Source organism: Rhodnius prolixus, unplaced genomic scaffold (genome assembly GCF_049639745.1).
Source record: "Rhodnius prolixus isolate KJV_2025 unplaced genomic scaffold, Rpr scaffold_3, whole genome shotgun sequence".
Classification (NCBI taxonomy): Eukaryota; Metazoa; Arthropoda; class Insecta; order Hemiptera; family Reduviidae; genus Rhodnius; species Rhodnius prolixus.
In genome coordinates, this window is record NW_027411603.1 from 38,042,221 (window position 1) to 38,066,475 (window position 24,255).

General features: G+C 29.6%; 2 protein-coding genes across 10 annotated transcripts in view; one reads left to right on the plus strand and one right to left on the minus strand.

The window, feature by feature from the left end:
- Positions 1-5,795, plus strand: part of LOC141452523 (cilia- and flagella-associated protein 298) — a 151,783-nt gene extending 145,988 nt beyond the window's left edge. For 8 of the 9 annotated variants that reach the window (XM_074124769.1, XM_074124762.1, XM_074124764.1 and 5 more), the window contains one exon: positions 3,391-5,795. In XM_074124769.1, the coding sequence (XP_073980870.1) occupies positions 3,391-3,501 (111 nt within the window). In that variant the 3' untranslated portion in view covers positions 3,502-5,795. Of the gene's footprint in view, positions 1-1,446; positions 1,544-3,390 lie in introns of all 9 variants that reach the window. The other variant, XR_012457439.1, reaches the window with a different exon arrangement.
- A 3,538-nt stretch (positions 5,796-9,333) lies between these two features.
- Positions 9,334-24,255, minus strand: part of Unc-76 (fasciculation and elongation protein Unc-76) — a 70,810-nt gene continuing 55,888 nt past the window's right edge. The window contains exons 2-8 of the mRNA XM_074124760.1: positions 15,943-16,051; positions 14,449-14,604; positions 13,981-14,077; positions 13,619-13,863; positions 13,134-13,209; positions 10,703-10,768; positions 9,334-10,480 (exon numbers count right to left, since the gene is read on the minus strand). Coding sequence (XP_073980861.1) covers positions 10,464-10,480; positions 10,703-10,768; positions 13,134-13,209; positions 13,619-13,863; positions 13,981-14,077; positions 14,449-14,604; positions 15,943-16,051 — 766 coding nt within the window. The 3' untranslated portion in view covers positions 9,334-10,463. The remainder of the gene's footprint in view (positions 10,481-10,702; positions 10,769-13,133; positions 13,210-13,618; positions 13,864-13,980; positions 14,078-14,448; positions 14,605-15,942; positions 16,052-24,255) is intronic.

Below are 24,255 nucleotides of genomic sequence, written 5' to 3' on the forward strand. Positions count from 1 at the left end.
TAAAATAGTTTTAATTTCCAAATATAAGCTTATTTGCATTTTGTTAATTAAATTCCAAATTGAAATGGCGTTTTCATGTTTCGTCAAGACTTAGAAATAACTGCTATCCTCTATTTACACTGAGTTGTCTCATTTAATTCAACATTTCTCCAAAGCGTTTAAAAAAGTATTATTTAAACTATTTCTTGCGTAACAAGTGTTTAATTAGATTCAACCTAAAACTTTTCCAATTAACTTTATCTTTTCTTTTTACTATGGGGATTTAATTGTTAACTGATTTTTTTGTTTTCTAAATTAAGCAAAATTACCAAGAAACCGACTAATAAAACTGACCAAAGGCGAACCTATTAATTTGAAATTACAAGTTTTCAAATAGTGTTAGTAGATCCATCATATGCTGTCGTGCTCAAATATGGGGCGAAATATCTAGTAATATTAAGAGCATTGCTAGAATTTCAAATGTGAAGGATTTAAAATGGTTAAACTCCTTAATTTGTTATTTATCCCCAATTGATGCTGAAGATTTTTGGTAGAACATTTTTATTAAATGATCAAAGAAGCCAATGATCAAGAAGTTGAATTAGTTCCTTAACTCTTGCTACAGTAACCATAATGACAAATTTATGAATAGTTTTTCTTTGGAAGAATGGTACACCATTGATGTATTTGCAAATTAATGAAATGTAATTGATAACAAAGTTGAGAATCCACTGAAATAAAATTAGTATCCTTTATTCACACAGAAATTGGCCTAAATTTGATTATATCTATTATTGTCCTCTGTGTACCTAAAATGGCCCGACCGACATACAAGTTAAAAAAGAAGAACATAAATAAACTAAGCCTGTTGTTGTTTTTTAACATTTTGTAAAAATTGATTGAAAGTAGCCCCGCAGTTCAGTTTCTGGTCCTCGGAAGTAAAGTTGTCATGATGATTAATTATAAAGCTGCCAGATTTTGGATTTTCATCCAATGTGATGTAATCTCATTTTCAATCAACTCATTTTTTAAATATTTTATGTAGCTTACATATTTGTCATATTCATTAATATATCTGGAGTGCAACCATTGAATTTTTCAGCTGATCTTTGTCCCTGCAGATTTCAGCAGTTATCGGACTTGACACAAATCTATGGCTAAAGTTTATAATCCATTATTGAACGAGAGACTAGCCGCTAGTAAAATTGATCAATATCAGTTTTATGATCTCTATTCTCATTATTGCAATGTTACTACATTATTTTAATTTCAAAATAGAATGTACGCTTTAGTTATAAGTACTTGAAATATAAGTATCCAAGAAGTAACTTATAAACATTAGGCATAAGTTTGCTTCATCGGAGAATAAAATGATTATAATTTATTTTATTTGTTTTTATTTTTTTTTGTAAAAGAATAGTTTCGGAAATTATGTCAAAATGTGTATTGTGGCAATCTTTTGTGCAGACGGAATCGTACGAACAAGAGTGCCGTGACTTCATACAACTGAATCAGATTCTTAACACTTCTGTTTAAAAAATAAAAATCTCATCGTGATTCCTAGGTAAATGTTCAAAACCGAAGTTACACTCATCTTTGAAGTTACAATTTTTCTTATTAATGTGAATGCACTACCAAATTTTTTTTTTTTTTTTTTTTTTTGTTATTCAAACCCCAATTTTTAAGAAGTTTTATCTAACCTTTAAGATCTCTTTCTCCTCTAAAGTCTTTATACAAGTTGTATGTATTTTCATTTAATGTCCTGCATTATACATATAAATACAGTATTTAAGTGGGCGCACCCAGAAGAGGTATAGGGTTAAAATCTTTTAAAGGGTTAAACAAAATTACTTGTAATCATAGACTAAATACATTATTCAGAATTTCCATTTTTTTCTTTCTGAATCTTAAACATAATTCTCTAACCTCTAAAAATTGGAAGATTTGATTATGTTTCTTGGGGATTGGCCACGCCATTAACTTCTATCGTGGCATTCTCTTATTAGAGCAGCCCTCTTAAATGTCTGGGCATCCAGACTACTTCTACCAACACTCATCAGGTACTGACAGTTTCACACTGCCTTGAATTACCTTCCTAGCATATGACTGCCTGGATTTCTGACTCACAAATTAATTTTGTTTCTCATTAATTCCAGCATCACAAATTTAGTTTAATTTACGCTATCTGAATGGAAGTACCTCACAGAATCACAAGTTAAAAGGAATTATTTTAAGGACTGCCAAAGAGATGATGTAGTCTAAATTATGTTGTAAACTTGTTTCTTAAAAAAAAATTATTTTTGCCCAACCAAAATTAAAATATTAACAATGAAAAAGTAACGCAATAACTTCTTATAACAAACTCTTTCCAAAAGATTCTGAGTGCGCCTCTGTATATTTATATACCTAGTGTTCTTGGTTTAACTTACTTATCTATTGTTATTTCCCATATTATTTTATGTTTAAAATTGTTTATGTATGAATATATTGCACTTTTGATTTGAAACTGTGACTGATTTGTATTGTTTTTCTTTACAAATCATTTCTTTATTTATCATTTCAAATTGTCTCTTTTTTAAAAATAAAATAAAATAGATAAAACCTAGTTTTATCCTGTAGTATAATCACTTTTTGACCATTTAGTTTGGCCCTCATTTTACTTAGGATATTTAGTTTACATTTCCTGTAGATATATTTTATTACTAAGATTTTTGAAGAAATTAAAGCACTTCATTCAATAAAATGAACTTTTGAACATTAAAGCAGTATAGCTGGATAAAGCACATCTTATAAACAGACCAGCGTGTTTCAAATATGAAAGAATAATACGGAAAGGACCCACTCATATGGTACCAGTTGGAATTTCAACAATTTACTATGTAACTAAAAAAAACACTAAAAGCAAAATTTGCCATCAAAATCTCTCTACACGAAATGCAACATTATTTCTCTCATTTCTGACGATTTTTTCCCCCTTAATTTAGCGCATCACCTACTTAAAGAAGCTACATTACTTTTTGAACTGTATAATAAGGTGGTTAATAGTGTTAAGGTTTCCCTGTAATGAATGAACCACTTCAATAAACGGTTATCCTTTGTTTGCTATCTGAATAGATAGCAAATAAATAAATGTACATCTACTTCTAATTTAGCTTCTGTGGCTAAAAAAATATGTTGTTTCACTGAAATGAATGCAGCATTGAAAAAAAATTATTCTTAAACCTGTCATTTTTTTTACTAAGCCCTCAACTACTCTGACGCAAATTCTAATTTGAACAATAAATTATTTATTTTTTGGGGGTAAAAGGTTAAAACTTGTGAAAATTTCTGAATTTAAGTAACTCTGCTATATTTAAAAATGTGATTTTTTTTTTTACATTTATAAATACTGTTTTCATGTCTCTGTTTTAGAAACTTGAACAAGATGATGACGACGAGTATCATAACGCCTCCTGGGCCGATAGCTCAAGTTTGAAGCGTTCGATTCAAGGTCTGGCAAACATTTCCTGGAAACCGAAATAAACTTTTCGTCATTAATTTTCTAAATAAAAGAAAACAACCATCCTTCTTTAAAAAAATAAAAATCATTAGAAGAAATGAAATCCACTCTTTTTAATTCGTCCCAAATGTATTAAAAAAATAATAACAAATAAATAGAGAATAATTTAGTTACTTAATAAAAAAAAAAAGAAGCAATCATATGCGTTTTCTTTCTGCAAAATAAAAGAACCACATAAGGCGTATACATGAAAACTACCGCAGAATAAAGATTCTGTAATGTATATGTCAAAAGTAAAAATGAGATATAAAATTAATTGAAAATTAAAAAGAGAAACAATATTATTAGATGAAAACAGTGAGATTAAAAACAATATAGTAGTTTCATTTAATTCTTAGTTGTCATCAACAATTTGTGTACATACATTTTTGTGATTGTATGTATAATCATGAAAATATATAAATAATTAATATAGTCTGGAGAATTGGGGAGGAATTTAGGATATTTGAACATAATGGTTGTGAATCATTTTATTTAGTGTTTTGTTCTAAGGTTTCTTTTTTTAGCGCACAATCCTTAAAGTATTTTGAAAAATTATTGTACCACTCTGTTTCTGATGGACAAGACATTCACCTTTTTGGAATTTAAAGATATCAGAAGAATAAAAAAAAACAAAATCATTGGAAATAAAACAAAATACTAATAATAAAAATATATATGTACTTGAAATTCGCTGTTATTTTAAACATAAAAAATACTGCTCATGTTTTTTGTATATCGCTGCTCAGTAATTTGTGATTACAGCATTTAAACATTTAAATATATTAATAAAAAAAGATGCAATTGTTCTATTTATATATATACATATATAAATATATATAAAAAAAATTGTAATTGTCTTATGTAAATATTTTTTTCACATAATTTAAGCTTTTTCTAAAATGTAATCTCTCACTTTTTTGCAAAGAAATTTTGGGAAAAATAAAACTGAAAAAATAATAAATTCCTTCATAGAATTCTTGTAATTTTGGTTTATTTTTTATTTTATTTTCCAACCTCTGGGAAAACTTTATTATTAATGAAACCAAACTAATAAGTCCTACTTTTATAAAGTATAGTCGGCGCTAAATTGAAAGTTGTTGCATTGTTTCATTACATTTTTTAAAACTATTAATCAAATACGTTTATAAATATACTGCAAATCAAATTCTAAAAAATGTCTTGCTAGATTTCCTAGTGGAGTTTGACTTGTTTCATTGAAGCTAATATTGTGATTCTATTTTTCAGCTTTTAGGGCTAAATCAAGCCTTCAGAAATGAAAATTATTTAAAATACATTCTTATATTTAAACCCAACTCTTTGAAGAAGGGCTGATGTTTTTCGTCTTTATTGTGGCATTTCAAAAAAGTCCTTGTCTGCTTTAGTGAAGTTCATTGATACTTAAATTGGAATATTCATATAACAGGCTTATTTTACCTAAATGCAATTAATACTAAGTTTAAACCCAGAATTTACCATCTATTTCAATAATACTAAGAATTGGTTAAAACCATGCACAAAAAAACTGTTAGAATTTATGAACAGATACGAATGTTGCATCTCATGTTATTGATTAATTTTTTTATAGGAGTTTTGGTTAGTTTAAGTTTATCAATTATATTATCTCTGCATCTGTAAATACTCAGCAAATATTGAAAAAATTACTCATTACTGCCGGAAGCCTATTTTAACACGTCTACATCTCCCCTCTGTAAGAAGGTGTATACTCTATTCTTAAAACTTAACAAAATTCATCAAGTTCCAAATCCGGAGCACCAGTTGATCTATTAGATGTACTTTTCACTTGCATTTATTTAGTTGCTTTACATTAGGTGCATGCTTCTAACAGTTGTAATAAGTTCTATCCTTAAAATCATCTACTTCTCCCCTTCAGAGTGATGAATATCCGTTTTATATCAATGGTGCGTATAGATATTTATTCTAGGAAGTTTGAGGAGTCATATTATTTCATTTTCTTGAGAACTCTGAAGATAACTTGTACAAGGGCTATTTTGAGAAAAGGTTTTTGGTTACAGTTTGAACGTTTCATGATTGAATTTTTTTAAACATTAAGTCACTAAAGTCGATAAGGATTATAAGACCTTAGACATAGCTCTGTGAGGAAAAATTAAAAAAAATTGTAATTATATACATAGTAAAAAAATATATATATATATTGTAAATAAGGAATAAAAACGACTTTTAGAATCAATTAATATTTTACATGATGTTAATATGGTGAAGAAAAGTTATTGCAAAAATGTTTTTAATATTTAAATGAGAAAGAAAAAGAATATATACACTGTTTTTTATATTAAATGTGCTGTCGTGCCTATTAACATGTCATATTAGATGCAAAAATTTGGCAACAGATATTTATTTTTTTGGGAAATTTGATTGCTATTTCTGAAATGTGAATATGAAAAAATCCAAACCCGATTTACCAAGTATTCAATGTCGACATGCTCTTCAGCATGTTCCTATGCTTTGGTTTCTTTTACTTCAGCAGAAAAATAAAAAACAATCGCTACCTAAGTACTACTATAACTATTTTGCATAAATTTAAATTTCACTTATTTTAGATGTTAATGCTTTTTTAATAAGGGACCTGATCTGTGTTAATAATATATTTGTTCCTTCTTAATGTGCAAGCAAGAAAACTTATATGAATTTATTCATTTTTATAAAAAAAAAAAAAAAACCTTCATTACAAACGCCTTTTTGGAAAAAAATTCCTTCCAAGTTATGTATAAATATATAAAGAGAGCAAAAAAGTGAAATAACCCTCCAGAAATTAACTGAAATGCTGAAATATATTGAAGAAACTCTTAGGCCACTATAATATTAGAGGTAAAAGGCATTTGCTTCTGTCTTCTCACTTTGTAGATATATTGTGTACATTTTAAGCTGTTATGCTAAATGAAAATAAAAAATGGCAATTGGAAAGTTCTATTGTTTATGTCACCAATATATTTGTTGAATTAAAATAATAATAATTGAAACAAAAAAAAAAAGTGAATTGAAAATAATGAAATCTAAATTGTTTGGATGTTCGACCTTTATTTATCCTCATGTTATCCATTGAATATTGTTAATATACTTTTTATCTATGGAATAAGAAGAAAAAGTAATTATGAAGTTCCACTGAATATATGAAAATGCTTAGAAATCTTTGATTTGAAGTACTAATTCTTCAATTTCAAAGTTGGTATTGTTCAGAAGGGCAGAGTAGAACCCATAGATAAAAATGTTCCCTGGAAACCTAAGTATTTACGATTAAATGGTTTGCATAATATTTGCTGCAATAGCAGAAAAACTATTCTTTAACGGGTGGTCTTTGAATGAGTAGGAAGGGTTGTTAGCCATGTTAGTTATCAACAATTCTTTTAGGCCTAGAGCGATCTGAAATCAATGTTCCTGTCCTTTCAGATTGGGACTGAGAATGGGGCTAACAACTCTGTTCTTTTTTATAGCTTGACAGAACATCTTAAATGAATGACCATCTTGACGAACTAAAGGACAGAGCTTGAATATATAGAATTAGGTATATGGAATTTCAGAGTATGTGGAAAGCGAAAACAAACAGGTGACTGGAGAGAAGGGATTAAAGCGTTATGGGTAAGTAGAGATTGCAGGCGCATAGAAAACTGTTTGGGATGCACTAGCAGTCCTGAATCTCGAATAATATCATTATAAACATCGAACACCAAAAAAAAGTAGAAGTATTTTACACAGTATTTACACAATTTGTACTTGACTAAGGACATCAAAGTGAAAATATTGTCGGTACAACTACTGACACATCTAAAACCTGCTTGAGATTCCAGAAAGAGATACAGTCAAACTCAGTTGTCTACTACAGAGTACACTTATGGAATTTTCTATTAACTAGCGAATCGCTCCTTTGATTTTCAGGTTTAGACATGTCTCCTTTTTCAAAGATGAGTATTGTCCAAAAAATTGGCCAATTCTTTAACCAAAATTTGAGAAATAAAAAAAAACTATGGATGTTCAGAGTTTCTTGACAAGCACAAAATTAAAAATACATTTTTATTTACAAGTATTTCAAATAAATAAGTAACATTTACATTCCACAATAGTGTACAGGAGTGGAAGAAGTAATGAGATATACCTAAATCAGAATCGCAGAGATTACGTGGTAAGTTTTAAATATGCAGAAGATTAATAGTTCTGTAGCTTCTTTTTTTTTTTCTTAAATCGCCTGTTATTAGAGGATGCATTTTTAGTGAATTCATCTGTATTTGGTAATATATTAGTGAAATAGAAGAAAGGAATTGCACTTGTTTCTCAGTTTTCATTTGTTTCACCGAAGCTGAGAATGATAATGAATAACGCTTGTAATAGATGCAAAGCTGTTTTAAACTCGGTTTTAAGAAGCAAAGAAAGAAGTTTCTAAATACAGATTTTATGCATTTTCATTGGTAACGTTATAGCAGTAACTTATATATTGTTATTTTTAGTCTTATGTCTTATTCCGGGTTTAAGAAGTAGTACTAAATCAAAACAACAACGGCAACAGTATTTTGAATGGACGAGGTCAAAAAATTCCATTTTTAGTGATTCTTGTTAAGAGAAAATTTTCTTCTAAAAGTGAAAGAGTTACAAGTTGCAGGACATCAAAAGTCTTGTGGAGTTTCTATAATTTAAGGGCCCAGGTTACACACCTTTTCAAAGTTTCGGAGTTGCAATCACTTATTTGTCTTGGGTTCTTAATTAGTTGCTTCAAACACTCTTAGAATTTCAGTGTACTTTACAATGTAATGGAGAAATATTTTATAGGCAGTAACTCCCGTGAAAACCTGAAATTAAAATTAAAAAATTGAAAAAGAAATTTAAAAAGTCTCAAATCAAAGTGGAAATGGTTCGTGAATTATACTTTATCTTTAAAGTATGTACTTTATCTTCAACTACCTATCAATGCCATCTATGAGCGAAGGCGTAAAGCTGATCTATTTTACCATAAATTTCTTGAGGTAAAAGAATATATGTGAGGTATTACTGAGTATCTGAGGCATGGACAGTCTTTTGTGTTAAGAAGATATTAATGTTATTTGAAAGGAAGGCCAAAAAAAATCTAGTTCTACCTCTACCTAAGCTGTAATTGAAAAAAGAAGACCAATTCAGAGATTGGTTAGTACGATAATTTACTCTGATATTCTTGATGGGTTGGAAGATAAGTTACACCACCAGAATAAAAACGGCTTATGAGATGTCGCAAGAGTAATTCTCAATGCACATAACTTGCTGTTGAGAAATGATTGGCGAAGACATCTAGAGGTGACCGATGCTCGGGTAGCTGAAGTATCAAGAAGAAGAAGTTAAATCTTATATTAGTGGAGAGACAAAGGACTCTCCATTCATTAAGTGCGACTTTAATGGGAAGTGTTATCTGAAGTGTTAAATGAACGAAATCAAGTGGTAAGTTGCAGCAATTTCTCTATTTTTGAAGTAGAAATATAAACGCAACGAAATCGCAATAGCATGTAGAAAGTGAAATAATCGCCTATTTTTACCTTTGGGGGCCTCACGTTCGACTAATTACCAATTAGGTATCATGTAACAGGGGACGGAAGCACATAATTCATAATTAATATTTTTACTAACAGATAGAAAGTAGCCACACGCAGGATTCAAACTGAGGATCCCCGACATACAAATCCACGTTGCATAACCACTACACCAAGTTGTTATTACAATCCAGAATCTATCTCTTCCTAGACTCCAGGCAAGTAAAGTAAGGACAAGTATTTTAAGTACTTTTGTAGGGTGCAAATATAATCATCAGATAAAATAAATTATTTTGACATGTTTATTGTACTAAACAAATATTTACATCTCATTATAATTTATGATTAAGATACGACTAGATTTTTGAAATCTTAAAAATAAATTTTATATTTAAAATTTTTCTTTCTATTTATTATTGATTTCAATAAATTGTTTAAATTCTCCATTATTGAGAAGGAACATGATTATAGAAGGGCAATTATGTTTTGGCTCTAATGATTTTGCTATTTAAATAAAACATTTATAATACAATTTTACAAGCGATCATATACATTTAAAAATACACAGCAATTTGTGCTCTTTAACTTGTATTATTATTATTATTATTATACTTTTTTAAGAAGGTAAACCAGTGCAGCGCAATAAGTAAAATATAAAAGGAATGCATAAGTTAAGGTGATAATATTTACTAACAATGATTTTTATTTAATGCAAGTATACCATCAGAGATTTTTTTATAAAAAGGTGAACTGGTTTAAGTAGGGTATACATACTCTACCAAAAATAATTGCTCTCTATACAATTTTAGGGAAAAAGATGTTTTACGATTCAATTTTAATTATGGAATTATTGAATATTTTTAATAAAATATTCTGAGAATATTAGCATTTTTATAAATATAATTTTTCCTCTCTCTCTTAAATGAATTTAAGTTATACAAGATCAAGACATTTTTAGTTATGATGTTTATTCATTTCACACAAAATATTTTTATTTTCATTTCATCTAATATTAAATACTTATTATGTATGTGCTTTTAAAACTGAGTTTTCTTAATATATTATTGTTTAAGTTATAGCTGGCACAAAAATACACTGGCATTGTCTTAGGTGTAGAATAAATTATATATAAATTTATATTTTTTAAATTACTTTTCCATCAGATTACGAAAGTAGTAGATTATTTTTTGTTTAATTAATAATTTTTGTTTATTATTTGCACTAAGTGAGATCACAGGCATGAAACATAATTTCTGTATACAACATAATTTATAAATATATTTTATGTATAAATTAAATTATTACTTATAATACAATAATCTTCTCTTCAAGTGTTTGCTGCTGATGGTGTCTAAGTTAGCAGATACTAATGAAGGTGAATTTTTATTTATTCTTCCAGTCCAGCTAGTTTGATTAAATTATGTTGGACACAATACTGTAAGGGAAAAAACAAACACAAATTTTATTATAATTGATGAATTTTGGGTCCATTATTATGAATATAAAGGATGGCAACTTCAAAAAGAAAAACACATTTCTACTTATAATAAAAATTGAGAGATGTCTCAATATTACAAAAAATAATTATGTTTTAATACTTCATTTAGGCATTTAGGTTCATTTTAGGCAATTTTTTCATGAATAGGTAGTTAGTTACCTTTCAAAATATAGTCCGTTAGTAATGTAGGGACTGTTGGGCTGTCCTCATTTATTGCCTTTAAGACTGTAACAGAATAAAAGTGGTGTTTAGTTGAGTTCACAAATTTTAGTTCAAATCTTAGATGAAGCTAGACATTCAAATTTAATAAAATCACTAAAGTTCTTTTAGAAAGCCTTGAATTAACTATCCATATGTGTTTCAATTCAGATTTTCATTTAATTTCAAACATCCTTTCTTTTGCTTCAGTGATGACCTACGTATCCTTAACGATATTCAGAAAGCATCAGTCTTTTTATTCATAAAACCCAAATCCAGATAAAACTTATTTAATGAGAATTTTGCAACATGTATGGAGTTGTTCAAATTTTTGATACCCTATACAAGGTTATTTTTTAATTAGATAACGACAATCTACAATATGTAGTTTTAATTAAGAGAAGACACTGTAATAGTTCAGTTAAATGTTTGATATAATTACAGAGAGAACACTTTTGGAAAGTGACATTGCTCTGGCTCCTGCACAGTGAGACAATGATCTCAGATATTAACATATACTAATTATTATTACCCCTAATATTTAACTGTAATAAAAAACTTATAAGCACTATTTTCTCAATCTAAAATAAATAAACTGGAAATATAAATAAAAATGTACTGGAAAATAAATGAATTGAAGTATTGCTGTTTTGGGGATAATTAGATCTATTTTTAGAGAAAATTTGCTGATGTCACACTCAGTCACTTCAACAGTGGTTTATTTACTCTCCCACTCTTTACTAAGGAATCTATACATACCACTTGTTAAACCGCTTCCACGGAATCTTTTACTTTAGGCAAAGAAAATTGTTATTTTATTTTAGTACATGCATAAATTATGATATTATAAATTTCCCTTGAAGATAAGTGATAAAAACCTCCGGATTAAAAATAAACCTTCAAACAACTTTTACCCCTAGAAACCTTATTGCTACGGGTGCTGTCCTTAAGAGCACCTTCTTCTCCATAATGTGTACATGTATCTTTTGGGGCCGTTCCTCTCTGAGGAAGCGGCAAATCCTATTGAGACTAGGTCAATATTACCTCGAACTCAAGTTCCAAAATTCATTGCCAGAGCCAGCTTCTTGATCTTTTCCTCCGTCATGATAAAAACAATTCCAAAGGCTTTTGAACCAGAGGCTTACTAACTAGCTTATTAGCTTAGAGTGTGTGGTAGTGACAGCAACATTCCACAACAGCTTACCTATGTCATTCTCAAGAACAGGCTCTTGCTTTCACTTATAATTGGAGCATCCCACTTACAATACTAACGTCCTTTAGTGGCCGTGGCTTGTCGCTGAACGCTTGTTCAAGTTGGATTTCTCCTTTATACCCGTAGGCGCAAGTCCTTAACACTTAGTCGAATCCTCGTTAAGGCCCTTCAGCCGGATGGTTCAATAGCAACCGCGTACAAAAGGCATTGTTAGTTTTATACGTGGTCTAATGATTCAAATCGAGCCACCAACAGCCCCGTGAACTATGTTATATCAAAACAGTAATGAAAAGTCGTGAAATGAACTAACAAATGACTAGCGTATATCAGTAAACACGTTATCATACAAGAAACAGTGATACAAACTTCCTGTGGTAGTTTCCGCCCACTACTGCTCCTAACATTACCCGTGGGCACATGTCCTTCACACTAAGTCGAATTCTCGTTAAAGACCTTTAGCCGGATGGTTCAATAGCAACCGCATAAAACAACGCATTCTGAACGCTGTTAGATTGCCCATTCTCACTACAACTGCACATAATGCCGTGGCCTATCGCTGAAAGCTTGTCCGAGTTGGATTTTAACTTCAATTCCCAAATGACGTAAATGACGAATACAATCGGCAGAATGCTAATCATATTACTCATGTCGTACAGATCTGCATAAATCTCCAAAAATAAAAACTTGTAAGAGAATATAAGCGTTTTATAAGAATTATGAGAAACTCCGTTAGAACAGTGAAAAAGGCGAGCTTGCTCTTCCAGCTTTAAAGATTTTATCTTCCCTACTTCTTTAAGTCCTTGTAAGGCGGTTTTGAAATTTGTTGAATCTCTCGCCATTATTGAAAGTAGTGAAATAAAATTTCAGAAATCAATTGACCATTAAGTGGATACTTTTATACAACCTTTATTAGATAATAAGAATAACTTTTTGAGTGAGAGAAATCAGAGCAACTACTAAATTTTTATCTTAGCATCCTTAAATAACCTATAGTTATCGAAGTAGCACTATCTTCACTAAAACTGCCCACAAAAGTTTATTTATTTAATCTAGACGTATTATCTGAAGAAAAATTGACTAAAGAACGAACCACATTTAGATATGCATTGCACTTCTGAGTGATATACAAAAAAATAATCTAGGTATTCAACAATATGGTGATTCAATTCAATTACTTACTCTTTATTAACACTTGCAACGCTTGATTATCCAATGGTCCGCTGTCCATGTGATAAGGTATTACAGTCGTAAGGTACTATGGAAAATCAGGTATATTCAAATTAGATGAGCATATTTTTATCTGTATTCGTCATATAATTACTAAAGCTCTATCATATTGTACTTTATCAATCAAAATAGCCTTTGTCAAATTTTTCTTGAAATTAGAGAAATATGTCAAATAATGCCCTCTTTTTAACCATAAAATGAATGGAATTCCATAAATGTATAAAATTAATTTGTAGCTACAAAAAAAAAAAAAAAAAAAAACCGAAAAGATGAATTTAAATTGGCCAAAGTTTATGAAATTATATTGTAAATTTTGCATTAAAACTTTCAATATTAATATAAGTATTTTCAAAGTGAAAGGCGTCAAGATCAATACAAGTAATTGCTTGCAAAACACGCTAATTTAAATATTGTTAAACGACATGATTGTCACAGACCTTAGATTCTGACCCAGAAGGTTTGCTTCCAGGCAATCTAGCCTTTTTCTTTTCAACGTGGTGCTGCCTTCGTCGATTTTGAACAGCCAATAAAAGTGATATGAAAGAATTTTTCAATTCTTTCTCGTACTCAAGTTCATCTCTGAGCGCTAATTCTGATATTAATGTCTCCGAATAATCCCTTATTAGTAATTCCAATTCCATGTAGAGTTCGTTTAACTGGGACACTGTAAGCGTTTTCAATTCTAAAACAAAAATATTAAGAATTAATCCTTCTTAGTTAATAAGTAAGTACTGAATTTAAAAAAACACTCAAATCAGAACCATTGCATATTGTGAAGTAAAGTGGAGAGTCTACTCACTGTCATGGTAAAGCGGTGAATAAAGAACCTGCTTCGCTTTTCTTTGTAGTGATTCTTCGGCTGTTTCTGTGTCAGGTGTGCATTCATTCGATGTTTCCTGCAACAAATGGAGTAGTTTTTTATTTGTAAAAAAAAGGTTTTTACTTTATTAACAGTTTTTGAAAATTGTATGGTATGAATTAAAATTATTTAAATTTTATTATTACCAAACTGATTGGTAATTCTATTATGACTTTTATTATTCATAGAACTAAAATTTAAGTAATAGACAAAAATTTCAAGTGACTTTACCCTTCAGATTTCAACACATGACACCAATTTTAAAGCCAAATTACGAATGAGCCGACTCAGTTGGTCTAAGATTATATCTTATTATTGTTATTATTTTTATTTTTAAATCATCTGTTATACAATACCACTATCCAGATACGATTTTTATGGTTTATGAATTCTGTTTAGTAAACTTACATCCATTATATCATCTATTTCACGAATAACTTCATCAGCCGTTTTGACCGGTTCAGTGTCCTGGGTAAACCCAGAGAGTATCAGTGAATGCATGTCGAGGTCGCTTGCTACAGCTTCATCTTCGCTGCTTAGTTCTCCTTCATCCATCAACTTATCCTTTAAAAACAATATATAAATAGATTAAACAAGAATACAAATTGTGAGTTTAAATATACTTGTGGTATAAAAGTTCTGGTCACCGGACAGTGTTCTCTGTTACAAACACTGATCATCACATGACAACTTGATCATAGCAAGATGTAAGACGTTGCTAGGAAGATACGTTTTAATGATACGTTCAGATTAATCGTCCCGAAGAAGTATTTACTATGTATAGCAGTAATTACTTATTTAGTAGTTCGTATTAGTGAACATGGTCGGGAAGCAGAAGTGCACTGAACATCTGCTCTCAAAATAAAATAGAATATAAAAAGATAAACTAAACAATTTTAAGCAGGAAATCTGAAATACATTCTGAGACTATTTATTGGGTTTTCTAAATTATTTGGTATGTTTTAATCACCCACCCAGTTTTTTTTCTTTTTTTTTTAAATATAAAAAAATTATTTTAAGACATACTCAAACTGACATTTTTATCCTAAACTACAAAGACGATTATCTGTTCTCTAAGTGAGCCAAGTAAAACCTACTAGGGAGAATGGATTAGCCACTTTTTCAAAAAAAAAGGATTGTGTCTCAATGGATATCCCAACCTGTTAACACTAAATTCTAATACTAATATTCAAACAAAATATTCTTAGGGCCTGCAGGTACATCTACTTGGGTTTAGCGTACCCACAGGCAAACTTTAACCCATCTATACCAGTCAACGATCTTAGATTAAAAAAATGAATCAGATTCTCTTTCTTTGCCCTACATTCAATCAAGGCATCGGCTGATAATTATAAAGAAGCCATAGCAATGTCACCCAACATGTCAAATGCATTATTCAAACATGAAACAGCTGCACATTAAACCAGTAATCATACCCACAAATAACCAATTACTAAGTAGAGAGTTTGAAAAAAAAGACAACAAAAATCTTTGGCTCATGGTAATCATTTCCCTAACCAGGGTGTTATAGCCCTCAATAACAAACTAGAAAATACATTTTTGTATTTTCATGAGCACATAATTATTTACAAGCAGAAATCTGCTGCATTTATAACATATATTATATTTCAGCGTGAAGTAGAGACCAACTAAATATCTGTAGTTACATAAATCAATTGACCTGGTAATTCAGTTCTCAGTTGCACCACTAGATAGCGTTACATGCTTAATTATTAACTGATTTGAAGTAAAAATGTTTCACTACAAAAGACTTCATAAGTAAATTAAAGCATTAATTTGAAGATTTCACTTGCATTTTTAAACCTAGATCTTTACTAAAACATAAGTAATTAACTGAAAAAAATAATTATACTTCTGCCACAAAATAATTGAAATATTTACTTTATTTTCATTAAGATTTAATGCTGGCATGTGAAGTTTTCTTGCATAAGATTTTGACCAATCAATTGGAAGAATGTTACCAAAATTTCCAGTAATTGTCCACCACATCCTGCAACAAATGAATAATTTAGAATTAATCTACAAATATATACATATATTTTACTACTACAACTACCACTACTTGGATTAGAAAAATAATCCTTTATTTCTGTGGAAAGACATGTTTAACATATTGAAAGAATACAAAAGATAGTGAAAAAATGAATGTGAGCTTTTATATTCATGCCTTTGGGCATATCTCTGGAATTAAGCTATCCTATGATGAGAGGTCAGATTTGATACCTCATAAGGAAGAAAGAAAAGAAGATAAAAACAGACGACGTCAAACCAGTTTTACATTTGGATGTTTGACCTATATTCTTCTCACCAAACAATATGATTTCCAAGCCGTTATTTAATTAAGTATTTTAATTTGTTTACATTTAATTGAAGGCCGGGCCAGTTATTCAAGAAATATTTTTAATATGTAGTAAACTATTTAATTAAAGTGAACTTTCTTCATCACTGGTGCGAGAATTGGATAAAAAAATTCGTGGTGACATTAATGTAAATGAAATTGAACATACTGAAAAGTATTAATAATTATTCTCTGTGAGCTATAAAAAATTAGAAATAAAACTATTTTATTTTGTGAATTCTTTATGTTTATTAAGAATAGAATGATTAATTAATTCAGTAGAATTTATATAAATTTGATTTACAGGTAAAATACATAAATCAATCATGTTTGGCCCATAATATAGTCTCAAAACATACCAATCTACCTTGAACAAAATTCCCTCCTAAGAATTTAGTAGGCTTTTACTTTCCAAGGACTCTTATGTTAAACAAACCATCCAAATGAAATATTAAAGTAAGATATTTTGAACTATCGCTTTTATAAATATGCACCTTTATCTGTAGATAAAATGTGGATAACTACAAAAGTTTTATCTGACGAGAAAATAATTATGTTGAATGATATTAGGGTAGTGTTTCTAATTCATTGTAATGTAATGTTAAGCAGCGCTAAACTAAACTGTACTTTATGTAATTTACTTTTGAAGGACAGCAGCTATTTTTTAATGATCAGATGATAACAGTCGCTTTACAGTGTAATGTAGTATATAGATATATATATTATAACAAAGTCAAAAATATCTTTGAGCCCCAGTAAATGCACTAATCTATTATGTACATCAGCCACACTAAAAGTAAGAGTGAAGTTGGCATAATGAAAATTTATATCTACAATTATTCCATCTTTTAGGAACTAGGACGAACTAACGACAATTTTAGTACACAAGTGCAAGAGTTTAAGCAAGCCTACTAATACAACACATAAATCAAATTATGAACAATAGAAAGCAAATAATTTTATTTATACTCGTTAACATATCACCCCTTAATCAAGCGTTTACAACGGTTTTTATGTAATTTTCTTTTTTAAATAATTTAAGGCGCGTCAACATCTGAGGTTATTGGCGCCTGGAGCTTTTTTCAGTGCACTGTCGTTACTGACAACCGGACAGAGAGCTGTAGAAAGCTTCTAGGAAGAGAAAGTCTAAGGTCAGCAGCTGGATTCGAACCCGGGATCTCCGCGTGGGAATCCAATACACTAACCGTATAGCTAATCCCTTCCCTTTTAATGTAATTGTTAATTAATTATTATTTGTATCCGAACAAAACATACCCATGGTGGTGAACGCTAAATTATTCATTGACTAATTACTGTTTGCCATAAAAATGCCATTAAATAAAATGTTTCAAAAAGTTTGATGGAACCTTTCATGAATGAGGTGGCCAGTAATATGGTTCTAAATAAGTGAACTCACTTACACTCATTTTAATAATAATATTTATAAAACGAAGAAACAAATGCTTGGAATTCTACACCTTAAAACTGGCGAGTCGAGCACATATATCTTCACCACTCAGGAGCATTAGAAAGTAAAAACAAAGTAGTCGCTTATATGAAATCCGGTTTCTAATCCTAAGTTATATTTAGATAATAACTAATTTTGTCATAAAACATTTTCCTACTTTATATTTATTTATTTATTGTTTATTTGTTAAGCCTGAGCCCTACTTTATAAAAAACACACAAAAAATAAAATAGTGAATGAAAATACAGATTAAAAACAATGATGAAATGAAATAAATATCTAATGAACTGAATAAAATGATAGGTGTGATTGACTTGATGTGTTTGAGTGGTCAATTCCAAATAAAAGAAACGCACCTACATATTGAAATTTTGCTTTGTTCTGATAAGTTCATCAACCCGTTTTTTTTTTATTATAATTATTTGAATTTATGCTTCGGCTGAACCAAAGTGGGAAGATGGTAGGAGGCAGCATTATATAAAAAAATCTTTTTATTGGTTCTCAGATCAATTTGTATATATAAAAAAAAAAAAGGTGAACTAACTAAATCATTACTTCCCAGACAAGCTCTTCTTTTAAACTTCAAATAACTGTGAGAAGAATCTCATAAAGTAGCAAAATGAAAAAAAAAAAATCTTGAGGAAACAATATGTATATTTTTCTAGGACTATAATGTACCCATCTAGTCAACAAGAATTTCACAGAGTAATTGGACTAATTAAAGATAATCAATGTGAATAAAAGGAGATCCCACACTATAATGGCTACAAAAGTTTAATGAAGTTTGAACGGGAACAATCTAGAACTGATTGGGAAAAAAAACGTTGTTTTTAGACGTCTGTAAACAAACATGAATCTACTTTTGCAATTAGACAGGTGTTTGTTTTAATTTGGGATTATTTAGCTTGGTTAATTATTGTTAAAACAATTGTAAGGAGCAACTTGCAACATCTGAAATATCTTTTTGGCATCAGCCAGTGTTCAGAGATCTCGATGAAATGTTTTAAGCAAAGATAAGTGAGCAAAAAACGTTTATTTCATGGAGACTAAACTTGTTTCAATACTCAAAAAAGAGTGATTTAGATAATTTTTAATTTGTTTTAAAAATGAAACCAAAGTTTTATTCTAATCGGAAAATTTATTTACAATTTATTGCTACGCAATTTATAAAGGGAATTATCCAAATACAATAAATTTAAATTTAGAAAGTAAGAATAGCGAATTGGTTAAAACGATGTGGTCAAGCCAGTGATAACTTTGAGTGCAGATTTTTGATTTACATAAAAAAAAAATTATAGACTGAATCACCAATTTTTTTTAAAAGAATTTTATCTTTACTAAAAACAATAATGGGAGAAAGTATAACACTTTCTTTTTAAAAACACTAAAGAAGAAACTTTTTTAAAAAAATTTTAAGGCGCATCAACACCAGTTATTGGCGACAGTAGACTTCGCAGTAAACTGCTGGGCCCCGGACTACAGTGTTCCTTCAGAAAAGTCAGCACTGTCCATTACCGGTCTGTAAACTGTATAAACTTCTAGGAAGATAAAGAAATAATAATTATTTTATAAGCCTCATCATTTCTTTTTATTAATTTATTCTTTACTAAATATATTAATTAGAACCTATCTAACTTTCCGTTACTGGTTCTCATCAATTGGCCTGCTCAGTTTCATTTTTCTTTCCACCATTGTTCAACCTAAATCTTCTAAAAGTGACCTTTTTTTATTTACACACTCCTTTCTTCTCTTATCTCTTCTTATTATTCTTAGCATCAATCCACTCAAAGCTCGAATTATCGTCCTTAATTTATTGATTGTTTTATCAGACAATGACTACATTTCCACCCAATAACAGTAACGCCTGTTTCTACCTCATAATCCTCTACACCTTCTTCTCCTTCTTCAGCTTCATTCCCTAATTGCTGTAGAATACTCTGTAGGTTTTTTCAAGTTATTCTTATTACTCTCTTAATTTCTTTCATTTAACTACCACTGTTATCTTCTCACCCATATGAAGCAAAACTCTCTACTTGCTCTATTTATTTACTATTTCTTTCCAGAATTTTCAACGTTGTTTTAGATCTTCTTTATTTTAAGTATAAGTCCTTGTTTCTTTCTTTCTGACTGTAATTCCTGTAACATTATTTGTAATTGGGTTTACAAAGAATTATATTTCTTTGTAACTGGGTGATTGCCCGTCTTGTAAATAAATAAATAAATTACTTAACATCATTTCCTAAAAACCCGATATCAACCGCAAATTTCAAACTCCTAAGCCACCATTCCAATATTCCTGCATATTTCTTGCAAATAACCGTCTTTTGAATTACAAGAAACCAATCCAATCTTTGCGGGTAGAATGTTACCTTATCTTTCTCCCTTTCTACATCTTGCGAACTCTTATCATGATATTATGATAAGCTCATCTATGAGAAACGAAAATAACATTTAAAAAAACACATTTTTACAGCATACGAGTATGATAAATGTAATTCTATTGGTAGAAAAGGGTTGAAGTTTTAAAAGTGTCCACACCTAATGAGATTCTGATGGAATTGCTAGCTAGAAAATTAATAACAAACTGCAACCAACAGATGGCCAATCAAATAAATAGATTTTCAAAACTCATAATATATTATTTGCTAAGAATTATTGCCATAAACATTAAAATACACAGAAGAGATTGAGCCCATCCTATCATTAACAGTTATCCACTCAAAGGAAATGGGTCATTTACAAATTAAACAAAAGCAGTAGAAATGTAATTAGTTCCAGGGAATTAGGGCAAAGGATTAAGGATTACTAGAAGGAGTAAAGAAGTCCTTTATGAGGTTTCCCTTTAACACACTTTATTACGCATTCCTAATTAAATCTGAATCCTGACTTATCCTAGCTAGCATAAAAAACTTCTTCCTTTTTTAACAATTTTTTTAAACATTGATTTTACTTTTAAAGAATTTAATATATGTAATTAAATTAAGACTGGTTTCTAAAATTAGAATGGGAAACATTAAACACAGTAATATTTATTATTTTAACTTTAAAAAATATTAATTTTATTCTGAAAACTTTTGTAACCAGTGCTGAAAACAAGATTAGAACAATAAAACTTTATCTGAGATCCCAGAGCTTTTTCAATTTTTAGGGATAAATTTTGTTTTCTTCTCCTTTCTTGGCCTTGTGACGATTCCAAATTAGCCATCATGCAGAGGTTGATGAATATTTAAGCACATGTAAAACAATGCTTTGAATACTTCAGATCAGGTGATACAAATTCTAACACTGGATATTCTAGAGAAGCTAAATAATATATTCTTAAATCGTGTAAACAGTCTGAATGTAAGAGATTCATGATTTTTAGAGTACTACATATATGATAAATATATAACTGCATGAGACCAGAAACTTTTCATTCATTAATTTCATTACCTAATAGATTTATTGTAACTCTTATTTTGTATGGTTTTAATTTAAAAGTTAGTTCAGATTTGGAATTCTATTATTATTTTAATCTTTTATTTTTATTCGTTTTCTAAAGCCGTTGTTAACAAATTTTCCAGTGGTTTTGTCCCTGTGCTGCCACATTCAGGGCTACAGGATGCAATTCCTCATTAACTCAATAAATATATGTTCTATATTCTTTTGAAGATTGAATGTTTTTAAATTTTATTAAATTTATCTATTTTGTTAAGGTTTAATATTGCATTTTGTGACGGGAAATGTGTTGAGTTATTCATTAATCAACGTTATTTATTTGATGGCAGCTAAACTTTTGAAGAAAATTAATTAATTATAAATACTCTAAGAACAATAATAAGAATTCTTGATTGTCTTACAACAATCATTTTAATATTAACCTAATATAAAAAATCAAAACCAGCATAACTGTAATGGGATGAGCCTTGGACATTTTTTGTTTCCTCTACATTTGCTAGATTATTTAAAATATTTTAAATTTTCATGTGAAATAAAAATGAATTTATTATTTTAATTCTCAAAAGTGATGTAAAATTGTTCAACTTTTACTTTTTTCGGAATGTTCAGATAGCATCTCTCAGAAACTAGCGAAAATAATTTTACTAGAAATCTTGTTTGAATAAACAAGTTTCTTGGATAGTAAATAATTAGACTTTGATGTAATTTACCGCTTAATCTATGGTTTATTTTTAAGAACACAGTTAATCTATTACCCAAATAGTTACCATATTCTAAGTATAAAATTTAAAGAAAAGATGGCTTCAAGAAAATTGAGGGTAAAAGACAAATTTGCTATTAAAGTTATTTTTCAATATCTAATAATAATAAACGCTAATAAGCCAAGGGTGCTTCACTATTTTATACAAAACTATAGATTAATACAATTTTTATTCACTTTGCAAATAAAATTATTCTTACTTTTTCTCTAGATTTTGAGATTCAACCGTTCACTAAAACGACTGCACGAAATAATTAGTATTATAACGACTGAATGAAAGCAAAAAAAACGCCAATAGAAAACAGTATTTAATAACAATTAAAATAAGTGTATTTTGATAAATTGTATAAATTTATGCCAAGGATGAAGTGCTCATTACTGTTAGAAATATTTAATTGTGTTCAAAATGTACGATAAGACCAACCTTTCTCCAAACAATTACCCCATGAATAGGCCAAAGTTCCCTCGTAATACTTACAATGAGGTGTCTTACTTTTTGCTCATTATCAACTTTTGTAATATTTCAAAAATGTTTTACCAATATAATGGTTAATAAATGACAATAAAACAAAATAACATGGCAAAATACTTTTATCTGAGGCTTTTTTCTGTTTCTTTTGGCCTAATTAAAGAGATTTCAAATGGAATTTTTTTAAATTGCTTCAACAGACCAATTTAATAAACTACAATATTCTACAAAGCAACTAATTTTAAAGCTTCTCTTTTCTCCTTTCATATTACCGCCGTTTGACCCAATAAAGTTCTTGAAGGTAATCTACCGTTAACTTTCAAAGATACCGCAAATTAACTTTTAGGGTGCAAGAAAGATATGAATGAAAACATTATGTTATTGAAAGATATGAAAACATTGTTGTATACTCTGTATTGTATTGTTAGGCTTCTGTAGGCAGAAGACACATGTAAGTAAGTAGCACAAGCTGGATGCGTTGTTGGTTTTGTCAAAAAGATAAGCTCATGGCAGGTATTGTTTAGAGAACAAGTTCAAACTGGCAGCTGATTTAAGTCTAATAAAATAATGATTACAGTGCTTTAATGGAGCAATAATAGATCACTGGGGTTGGGGAAGCTTTCAAGAAATACTTATATATCCTGGCTATTTCGTGAGAAAGGGTAAAAGTCCAAGAAAATGTTCGGTTACTGGATCACGAGTATATGTCTCAACGAAATCATTTTTTTGTTCTGGGACTGCGGGACCATTGCCTGCTCCTTTCTCGAAAATCTTACTTTGATTCTTGCATTCCTGATTTGCGGAAACCTTTCAGGATCTTTCCTCTCTGCACGCCTCAATCATCTAAGACGATCGGTTTTTACCCAGGATACCAGATCAGGTTGGTTGAATAGCTCTCTTAGTTTCTTATTTTCCCTTAATTCTTTAAGGTCCTTTTTCTCGATGGGATCACAAATATTTCATAAGATTTTCTTTACGAAAGAAGAAGAAGTAGACGTTCATTGTCTTTTGTAAAAACCCAAGACCAACTGCCTTAAGTGTCATTGTCAGTACACTAGGGCTAACTTATTGGTCAGATTCGGAAATTCACTACCTTTTGACGTGCATACGAGCATCGATTTCCAGGGGTAGTTCTTCCTTTTAAACTATTACATTGTCCACTGTGAATTTGAATCATAGCTATTAACTTGAAATTCACGTTAAGTATCTTTAGAAACGCATTTGCCGGAAATATTATTATGCGATTTTTGCTTTAATTTTGTAAATTCCTGGAAAGTCGTATGCTTACCGACACAACCAATCCGAACTACAGAACAGCTTTTTTTAAAGTGATTTTTGGTTTGAATATTGTAAAAAGACGAAATTTAGAGACAAACTCATATTCGTTTCAAAAGTTGTTTTTTTTTAACTTAAATAAAAAATTTCATTTAATAGAAACCAAAAATTATGGATCTGATATATTTATACCACAAGTGGTTGATTTTGTGTTTTACGAGATTTATAAATAAATGCGCTAAATTTTTAAAAACCAAAGAAATTATTCAAATTTATTTTCTCCGGAGTTTGCAAAGCTTAGAATATTGATAATTGGTCACATTTCAAGAAGGCATAACTATCGTTAAGGATAATTGAAACGAATGAATATCGCTCGGAATATAGACGAGTGGAAGGTCATGATGATGATGGCACTACTAAATTGTCTATTAACTACCAACCTCCAA